We start from the raw sequence: 10,818 nt of genomic DNA, 5'->3' as shown, positions 1-10,818 counted from the left end.
ACGTGTGACCGCAAGTTCGCTGCTTCGACGCTGCGCCGGAGTTGTCACGCTCAGCGGCTTTGCACGTGTGAACGCTCCACAAAATTTGCTCCGGTGTACAATACATCGCAACAAAATATTTCGGAGCTGCGTCGGACCAAATGTGTGCCGTGTGAACGGGGCTTTGGACAATGCCAAATAGAGCTGGAGTCACAGCTCATATGGGTGTGTGTGTGTGTGTGAGAGAGAGAAAGAGAGAGAGAGAGAGAGACAGAGAGAGAGAGAGAGAGAGAGAGAGAGAGAGAGAGAGAGAGAGAGAGAGAGAGAGAGAGAGAGAGAAAGAGAGAGAGAGAGATATTCGCATCGTACACTTTATAGTTGATTTGCTTTTTTTATGTTACTATGTTTTTATATCACCATTTACAATAAAGAGATAGTTTACTTCATAAAAAAACAAAAACAAAAAAAAAAACAACAACAATGACTCAAACTAATAAATACCTAAAGTTGACTGTTCTCTACTGGCGCCCTCTCGCTCGTACAGGGGGCTAATTGAACATGGGTTGCTGCTGTTCCTGTGGGGAATTCTGTATCGACTGACCGGGGTCATTTGGAATCATCAAATGGACCCTCAAGGTTCAAGGTTCAACTTTATTGTCAAATATGCATACATTGACATGTAGCATGGATGAAATTTATTTCTCTCAATCCTCAGCAACCAGTGAAAGACAACGTAGTCTGAAACAGTATAAACATATAGACGATATATACAATAAAAGACGATATATACAATTAAAGCAGCAGTGTCAGTCAATGAAACCAACATCATTTACTGTTCATATGGTCCGAGGAGAGGGTTGGGGGGTATTCCTCCATCTGTGATCGCTTCACAAGGTTTCTTCCTTGACTTATTTACGTTTACCAATATAGAATCTTTACTTAATGTTCCTAAACTAAAATTACTTTATGTGATGATCAACCAAGATTGGCGTGGACATAGTTTCGGAATTAAAGACCCGTAATTAATTTAAGGACCGAGTGTTTATTCCGCAAAAGGATTTAACGAGCGCTAAATTTGAAAACATGCGCATTTGCTAACATTTGGTTGGCCGTTGACCTGATCTACCATGCCTAGCGTTCAAGCCAGTGTAAATATATCCATGCATACTTTTAAAAGATCAATTGCAGTCAGGAATAAAAAAAATAAACATTTGCGATTTTACGAACGGCAGATTACACAGCATCACTAAGTAACGGACCGTCTCAGCTAACAATGGTTAGCATCACAGAGACTCCATTTTAGCTTAGCTTCATACATTCGGTGAAGAGCGCTATAGGTCGGTCTTTCACTCACGTCTTTACGCCATTGGGTGTCTCGGGACCAGGCTCGCTAGTGTCCGATTTGACGGATGCAGTAGGCTCCTCTAGCTTTGGCTCTTCATCAAGACACGGGATATCTTCCATGATTGTGGCGCTGTTCCTTAGACGACACAAGATGCCTTGACGCACTTGCAAACCCGCTCCATCTCGCGAGACTTGGGGATGTCGCGAGTGTCAGAGACCGTTGCCACGCGGTGTGGAGGAATTCTTGAGGATGACGAAGAAATACAGTAGAAGAGATGAGTGTACATATTATTCTTGTTTTTAATATATATATAATTTTTATGTATAGATTGTTTACATTCTAGTGTGTAGTTTGTTGTACAGTATATGACAATTTGTGTTTGCTCTTATTTTGCCTTCTCTTGCTCTAATGTCTGCAGCCGGGTTGCCATCGCAAAAGATTATGTGTTCTCAATGGCCTTATCTGGATCAATAAAGATTTTTTTAAAAATTCGTCCAATTTGCAAATACACATGTTTGTCAATGTTTGACACAGTTTCAAAAATGGACATCCATGGGTCATTCCAGAATTGGAGGACACTTCGTGCATCAACACTTTTTTAAATCTTGGCCATTTTTTAAAAATCATCAAAAATAATCATATGATTCATTGAGCGCAAGTATAAACTGTACAATTTTTAGAAGACATTTTACAGTATTTGATATACCATATAGTTTGGTGTGTCTGACAAACACAGTTATAGGTACATGGGCACCTGAAAAATCCATCCATGCATGCATTTTCCAAACTCCTTATCCTCACGAGGGTTATGAGGTAAATACAGTAACATGAGGAAAAATAAATGCTAATGATAGTCACGGGTGATTTTTGGCTTAGCAGTTTACAGGTGCTGAGCTCTCGGTCAGGCAAGACAAATTTCATTGTTTTGTACATTTTAACACAACTTCATTCCCAGACGGTATTTGTGAAAGAAAAGCGTAACACAGTATTCGAAGGCCATTGATTAAACTCTCCGATCAAGTTTATTTAAAGAGCTGTGGGAAGACAGCTCATTAATTTTTTAAAAATTGAGATACAATGATACCTCTACATGGAATGTGATGCACAAAGACGCCAGCTAACTCCTAATTAACAACATCAACAGTTACCTAGGATTAAATGCTGCAAAAGTGAGGACCTTTAACAGTAGGATTATGTTGGTAATGCGTGGTTGAAATTAAGAAAGGTGCCACATATCTTGGTTTAAGACAAGTAGTTACTACATAATTTTTGAACCTTCAAATTTAGTGGTGTTGGTATTCATTTTAAGGGTGCTTCAGCACCCCCAAAAATGGGCTAGAAATGTGTTTTTTTGGGGGGGAGTAGCTAAATGCTACCTGTGTTAGCTGCTGTGCTCAGAAGTCCAAAACATAATTAGCTACTACTGTATATAATTAAAACAAAAACAAACAAAAAAGGAAGAAAAACCTTCATATTAATGTCTTATCATATGACGACAAATAGTGTTGCGTTTAAGTAACACATTAAATTAAGGTGAAGACACTGAAAAACTATTAAAAAAATAGAAGAAAGGATTTACCTTAATTCTTATCATGGTCCAAGCAATTACGGTAGTTTGAAGATGTCATTTTTGCTGAGTCATGTCTCTCTCTTTTTTTACTCCTCCTCTAGATGGCTTAAAAGGATTTAGTAACAGGGTTGCATGTATGTTGAAAAAGATCAAAATCAAAACAAGTTCCTTTGTTGAACCAGGTAAGACAATTTCAAAAATACATAGCAACCATTAGTCAGCACGCAGCTGGGCCTCTAAATGTATTTATATACGTAATACATATTTGTATTACGCAAAATACGCAAAATACGTATTACGTATTTTGCAAATGAATACAATGAAACTATATGGATAAAATAATTGAGGCACCGCACCATGAACATCTAAGGAAGAAACTATAAACTTGGTTTCCCCTTATGCAGCACAGTTTCCATTCTTTCGGTCAGGCTTTCAGTGTTGTAGTTAATCCTGTCCCAGAAATGATAATTGTGTATCGTCAGGATGATTCTTGGATTCCTGAATACAATCTCATATTGTAAAACATCCATTTACATGTGTCAAGGTCTCTGCAGCTATAATTCAAATTATAATTGAACTTTATTTGAGAACGCATTGTTCTTAGTCACTTACTGAGAATGGATTGCTCTGACTTCATTTTATTACCATGTCTCAAGTTGACCTGTGACAGCGCATAGAAGTTGCAAAGTAATTAACCTTTAACATAACACTTACATTAACCTGTAAAGTAAACAAAACCAGGTCAATGAATGCATCGTTTGTTGACTTGGCAATATACACGCATTCATAAAATTGAGGAGTCTAATTAAGTTCTGAGAAACAGAAACACTCAAAAAATGCAATTTGTTTTTTCTTTTGAAGTTATGATAAATTCTGTGGCCTTAGTTTACCAACCATCCATCATTATCGGGTAAATTGATTTTTGTAATAACCTTATGAGAACTTCAGATTGGCATTTTTATAACCTCACTATAGACAAAGACACAGCTAAATTTGAACTGAAATTAAAAAAAAAAAAAAATGGGCCATGTATTGCAATGTAGCTCTGTTACTTAAAAGGGATTAATAATTGCTACTGTCAATTACTGTAGATTTCCATTAACACTTCTGTCTTTGAACTCTTCGGGGGAGATTACGACACTGTAAAAGCGGTGTGAACTTCACTCATTAGCATTAAAGGTATACTGTGCACTGACCCTGAGATAAAAGTCTAATAATCGTTATCCTTGTGTCCTATGGACACAGGACAGTCTTTATGCAACAGGTTTAGATTTCAGTCACACAAGTGAAAGAATTGCATAAGATATAGAATAAAATGAACATTAGATCCAGCTATGCATGTTTTAAAGATCTTCTAATCATATCGGATTTGTCATCTGCTGTATTGGACGTCATTAAATTATAACGCATTGCCGAGTAAAAGGTCACGGTGATGAAAACCATTGACCTTGAAATGCTTAAGAGGGAAAATTAGGCCCTTTAGTGCTTGTACTTCTGGTCTTCTGCACCTAGGCCACCAGGGGCAGTATAATACAGACATACAACAGCTATACAGTACAAACAGCCTTCTCCTTCCTCAGTGAATTTCTCTATTCCTCAGTAATCCTGATGAATATAAAGCATCCTTCGCAGAGAATAAAGCCTATGTGCCTATGAGTATTGATATACGGTATTGTGCGTCAACAAGTGTTGCGTCACGGTGTTTTAACACAACCACCTTGATTCTACATGATATTCACAAGCCTGTCTATGAGGTTTCCAATGACATGTTAGCATTAAGCTAGCAAAAATGATTTGGTTGTTTCAAATACAAAATGTATAATTCTCTTTGTTTTATGTTTACTTTGATAATAAACCTCAACAGGGAGTACAAAATGAACAGCGCAAAGTCTTTTTTTAGGAGAATTGTTCACTAATTATAGTTATGAAACTGATGATTTTGGTGAATTTATTTCAAGTTTGCACTACTGAGAAATTGAATCTTTTTTTTTGTTGCATTTTTCCCTTTCTTTTGTGTACATTTCAAAATGGAAAATGGAGCTTGCAGTTTGCCACTTGTAGACTCTAATTTATTACACACACAAAAACAATGACCATTTCCCACATGGAATTCCTTATCCTCAGATCTGAGTCACTGCACCACTATGACAAAAAAGCCTCATAGCTGATATAAACTTGTACTGCATAACAGCATAACAGATGGCGGCTTCCATACTGAATGCTATGGCCAGATAAACTGCAAGTTTTCTGTGCTTTCTTCACTACAGTAAAACCACTCTCTTTCATCGTGTGCTCATCTGCCTCATTGTCTGAGAGCATCATCATTATAATCAGTTATAAACAAACACGGCTTGATGAATGATGCTGTTGTGATACCTTTGCAGTATTTACTCGCCAGGCACAATGAGAGGCAGCATTTCTCCTGCAGACTAAACCGTGACTTTCCACTCTCATTCCGGTGTTGTCACTTTGAGGGGAGAACACAAACACACCCAGGCTGCAAAGATGCAAAGGGAGGAGACAGAAGATCGCTTGTTTATGTGCCGCTGCGGCCATCCTTGCGCTGCCGAAGCAGGAATGTTGTGAATGAGTGAGGCAGCAGGGCAGCTGAGTGAGACTAACAAGTGGTTGCCATGCAGCAGGAGCGTGTGCGTTGCGATTGGGAGAGATAAGAAATCGAGAAACAGAATGATAATGAGCAGGAGGCAGCAAGTAAGGCGGCACGAGGATGAGCAGTAGCATCCCTGAGAAGAGACGTATCTCGGGTTGAGCTCCCCCTACCCTACTCGCCGCTCCTCTATTGCCTCCTTCCTTTTTGGATTTTTGTTTTGGTAAGAAACTAGCCTTCAAACATGCTAATAGTGGTAGGTTTCATGGACATATTTGTGCGGCGTCTGAGAGGGAGGACCTCTGCAGAAGATGTGCTATCAACAGGTCTGTGAATGGCACCATAATGACGGTAAGATGCCTGCTTTCCCTCTCAGGACACCCACCTGCAAGTGCAGTCTCTGTCTTTCACTCTCATCGTGCATACCTGTATCTCACTAATCATCCTACTTCCCTCTCTTGTGTCTGTCAATTCATTCCACCATCTATTCCATTCGCTCGCCCATTCTCTTGAGCCACCTGCTGCTTGAAAAGATTTGTGGACCAACGACTGACAGAGGCGAACTTGCAGTAAATGTGGGCATTCACCGTTTTATGTCTCATGGAATTACACTGTCTGGCAGACATATGCTCCCATGCAACAGGTCGAAAGCCATTTGGTTTCCCGAAACTAACATACAATCCATAGTGTCATGCCTGAATGCGATGCAATGTTTTCATTGTTATTGCTGAGCATGTGTTTAATATCTGACGATAAGCACTGCGACACCCTGGAATTCTAACTCAGAAGCTGTATGGTCATGCTTTCGGCAAGATGTCCTCTTATTACTGACTTCATGAACCCCCGCCTTTGCTGTTTTCTTGATCTCAATCTCTGCAACATTGTGCCAAGATGGAGAGATCGAAGTTTGACTCTTAGCATAACTGAACGAAGCTATTTATAGATTTCTTCACCCTTCATGAGTCACGGTGAGTTCTTGTGTGCATCGCAAATTATCTAAATTGAACATTTTGCCTACCCGTGACTTTATTTCTTCTTGGTTCGTCAGTGGATTAGCAGTGTTACAGATTGTTTCAATTGATTTTACAGACCCAATCTGAAGGCATCACATCATCTTTGTCTAGGTAACATGCAAGCAGTGACCCAGTCAGAGGAGAGATGAGGCACCTAGAAGTTGATTTACAATGTGTAGCGTCCACTACAACCACTCCCTGGCTGCCATGAGCGGAAACGACATGATGGCGCACTCTCTGACTCTGGAACAGAAGACGGCGTTTGCCTTTGTGGGGATGCTCCTCGTGTTCCTGGGACTGCTGATAGTGAGGTGTTTTAGGATCCTACTGGACCCCTACAGCAGCATGCCGTCCTCTAACTGGGCAGACGGCATCGAAGGGCTGGAGAAAGGGACGTTTGAGTATGCCTTGACTTAACACAGGGGGACAGACATCCATAGATGTCCTCAAAAACCTTGATTATTTTAGGCTTTCACATGCATTCAGTAAGTCACTGATGGAACACCCATACAAACAGAAACACAGGTCATTGTTGCTTACTTGACTAGAGCTGGAAACTTAGGTTTCAATCAAGTGCAACTAAAGAGAATTTGGTTGATATCCGAAGGTGAATACTTTCCATGGGGATCACTTCGGTACAGTAGTTCATATTTAGTTTCAGAGTCAACATTATGTTGTTTTGCAGATTATCCGTGCATGTGGGAGGTGTGGTCTACATCGGCCTGCAGTAAAATGTGTGTATACGTGTCAGGTTAAAAAGTGAGATTTGGTTGTTTTAAAGACTATGCGACAGAATGATGCTTCTTTCTAATTATTTTATGTTCTCAACAAACCTGCAATTTTGCAAACTTTACATTCTGTTCGTTCATTCCCATCCAAAGTGTTAACCTTTGAGCATTTGTAGAAGTTTGGAACCAACATGTCAGTGAAGGCCCAATGAAGACAAAAGTATTTGGTCACCTGCCTTGACATGCATTTGATCTTTTGCGGCATCCCCTTCTTAATCCATGGGCTTTAATGTGACGTTGCGCCTCATTGTGCAGCTCTAACAGCTACATCTCTCATGGGAAGCTTTTCCCCAAAGTTCAGATATGCGCTTGACTATTTTTTTTTCATGGTGCACATTTCTGAGGTCACACACTGATGTTGGACGTCATTATCGAAAATATTGTCCACCTAGTTCCAGTGAAAGGAACTCCAATTATGTGCGAACAGTTTGGGGATGGTGCCTTCATGTTCCAAAATTACTTTCTACCTTAAGACATTGATGAGAAAATCTGGTTTGGATGAATTCTCAACTCAACTCAACTCAACTGTATTTATAGAGCACTTTAAAACAGCCATCGCTGTATACAAAGTGCTGTACATGGAGCAACTATCATATATACGTACAACAATAAAGCAATAAATCAGTAACAAAGATGGTAGAAAGCACCAAACTAAGATCAAGTCCGAGTCATGCTGAGTCAAATGCCAAATAATACAAGAAGCAGTGAAGCTGCTATATAAAAGGGAGGCCCGACATCGGACTGAACCATATGGATTTGGAATGGTATGTCACTCACTGTAAGTTCATATGCAAGTCAAGGCAGGTGTGCAAATACTTTTGGCAATATACTGTAGTGTACGTACGTTGCTCATAGTGTTTGTTCTTCAGTCAGCCTAGGCTGGTTTCTACTGCGTCTACATGGTATTGTGGGAGTGAGTGTGAGGCAAATGCTGCGTCATATTCTCCTTCAGCTCATCAAATGGCACGGAAATGGCTGAAGCTCCCTTTAACCCTCACCCGAAAGCCGAATATGTGCAGGCGCCCACGGCGAAAGGAGGACACGCGAGAGGTTTTGTGGTACACAGCGGTATTATTCCAATGTAGACTCAGGGACAAGTTTCCTTAAGTGATCTCCGAATGGCAAAAGCAATTGCACATCTGCACGGCAGAGTCGTCCTGCACAAGAATAAGTATGTGATTGGATACAGGGTATTGGTGTGAAACTATCATGTGGATTGTGTGAGCCAATCAAATCCAATCAGACAGTGAATTTAAGACATGATGCTGCTGTGCACATATCGGTTTGAGAAGCCACATAGGGGACGGCAAATTGATTTGTATTATGGTGTTACTGTTTCTTAATGATGCAAAGCCATCATTCAGAGTTTGTACAGCTGTTGTTGTTGCTGCTGTTGAATGATGGCTTACTGTTTGGTGCCAAAGTCTGAGAGAACGAAACACGTTTACTCTCCATTTCATGTCTCGGAATGACAAATGATTAAGAATGTCTGTCAAGAATCCTGTCCAAAGGTTGGCTGATGGAGCTGAAGGAACCAAATAAGGATTAAAGAACAAGAAAGGACTCGTTCTCTGTCTTTTAGTGCTGCTAGACTCTCATGACCTGTCTGAATAGGAGAAGGTCACATTGGAACTGGACATTTATTAGCACTGTAGAGGAAATCGTTGTCTATTCTCAGCCAACCTCACTCCACCCTTCAGACAACACAGGACTGGATGGTTCTAGACGGAGCATCAGTCACGTGGCAGACTGGTCAACGTCTTGAGCTTTTCCTTTGCAAATATCTACACTTTCCCTGTAGTGCTGTGAATTTGCCTTACTGTGACCTTCATTGGGTTTATGTGCCTTCATCTAGAAACATTAGAGCTCCTGTATGTTGTGTGGGCATGCGTGACATATCATGATGACAGATATGCGGACCTGTTGCCTGCTCAGCTGCTGGTAGGGGTTTCTTGATGACATTTGACTCAATGATGTAAAATAAATGGAGTTTCTTCACTTAAAAGTGTGCATTTGAAAGCTTTGTGTGAGAAATGAGGGAATGTTGTCAATTTCTTGTCAGAGGTGTCAAATTCATTTTTATGGAGGGTAGACAGTAGGACTCTAAAAACCAAATCAACGTATAATCAACTTGTCATATTACTGCATATACAGTACATGATTGCCCCCGCAAAATATGACAAACAATCATGCACACTCACATTCACACGAGGAAGAATTTATAGTCTACAAGTAACCTAACATACATTTTTGGGGAATGTGGGAGGAAACCGCAGTAACTGGAGAAAAGTCACACAGGCACGCGCAGAACATTCAAATTCAACACAGAAAGGCTACAGCCTGAATTCCAACCCGCAAATTCTGTATTGTGAGGTGGATGTGCAGACGGATGGATGGATGGATGGATGGATGGATGGATGGATGGATGGATGGATGGATGGATGGATGGATGGATGGATGGATGGATGGATGGATAGATGGATAGATAGATACCCCCCTCCCTCTCTCCCTCTCTAGCTATCTAACTAGACAGCTAGATAGCTTTCAAACAAGGGAGGACTCAGGCCTCATACAGTACATCATAATATTACCCAAACTGGAATCCACGGTTGCATTAATATTTGAGACGGGCTTTTTCTTTTTGGCCAGACAGTGGCAGTTGGACTGGTCATCATTTTGATTGCCTTTGACAATGTCCCTGTCTCACCTTGGCCACTTGCATTCATTTTTTTTTTTTCAAGCAGCAATACATACTGTATTGCCAAATATTACTGACGAGGGGTGGGGGAATATCCTTGAAATATCCTTAAATGTACAACTTGACAACAGCACATACTTTGCTACATACATTCGCATCGCAATGCTGATCCCATCTTGAATGGCGCCTTTTGCAACAACCACAAGCAAATATTATCATAGATAACATTTACATTACATCTACAAAGACACCTTTTTGAGGAAGTTGACGCCGCGGCCATATTGGATGTGGCAAAGTGAAGCAAATTGTGAATATGAATATGTATCATCAAGCATAATGTGGAATTATTGCTTTTAATTGTATAATGTATATGTAATATCGTAAGCTCAGCTTTACGATATTATTTGCCAAATTTATATTGACTATTCAAGCCACACGCAATACAGTGGATGTGCTGACATATTGCTCCGACCCGGTTCAACAATTGTCTGCTCCAGAATCGAAAAGAATATTTATATTCATTTTAGATTTCCAGAGTTTATGGCTCCCTTGGAGTCTTGTAAACAGCTCGAATGCCTCTTTAGTTGCCAACACGAATGTAATACTGTATGTCCTTTCTCACTGTATGTCCTTTCTCACAGCGTAAACCCGTAATGTAGGAATCTAGACGTCGAGTAATGTGCCAGAACTGCAATCGATGCTCACCAAAGTTTATGTTGACAACTTACTTAATGCTCACATCAACCTCTGAAAATATTAGAATGATTGTCCAAGTATTAGGGATTTTAGGGTGTTTTCCTCTTCATAGAGGCACTCA

At 40.2% G+C, this 10,818-nt stretch overlaps 2 protein-coding genes across 4 annotated transcripts in view; one reads left to right on the top strand and one right to left on the bottom strand.

The window, feature by feature from the left end:
- The window catches only part of myef2 (myelin expression factor 2), an 11,384-nt gene extending 9,826 nt beyond the window's left edge, over window positions 1–1,558 (bottom strand). For 2 of the 3 annotated variants that reach the window (XM_019886797.1, XM_019886799.1), the window contains exon 1: window positions 1,334–1,558. In XM_019886797.1, the coding sequence (XP_019742356.1) occupies window positions 1,334–1,443 (110 nt within the window). In that variant the 5' untranslated portion in view covers window positions 1,444–1,558. The remainder of the gene's footprint in view (window positions 1–1,333) is intronic. The other variant, XM_019886798.1, reaches the window with a different exon arrangement.
- A 3,353-nt stretch (window positions 1,559–4,911) lies between these two features.
- On the top strand, window positions 4,912–7,707 carry ctxn2 (cortexin 2). The gene is made up of 2 exons (XM_019886461.1): window positions 4,912–5,853; window positions 6,627–7,707. Exon 2 carries the CDS (start codon window positions 6,687–6,689, stop codon window positions 6,930–6,932), a length of 246 nt encoding a protein of 81 aa, XP_019742020.1. The 5' UTR covers window positions 4,912–5,853; window positions 6,627–6,686; the 3' UTR covers window positions 6,933–7,707.
- Window positions 7,708–10,818: the final 3,111 nt, after the last annotated feature.

The sequence above is a fragment of the Hippocampus comes genome, unplaced genomic scaffold (genome assembly GCF_001891065.2).
Source record: "Hippocampus comes isolate QL1 unplaced genomic scaffold, H_comes_QL1_v1.1 scaffold261, whole genome shotgun sequence".
NCBI classification, from domain to species: Eukaryota; Metazoa; Chordata; class Actinopteri; order Syngnathiformes; family Syngnathidae; genus Hippocampus; species Hippocampus comes.
Note: the sequence above shows the minus strand (reverse complement) of the source record. Positions and strands in the feature narration are given on the sequence as shown.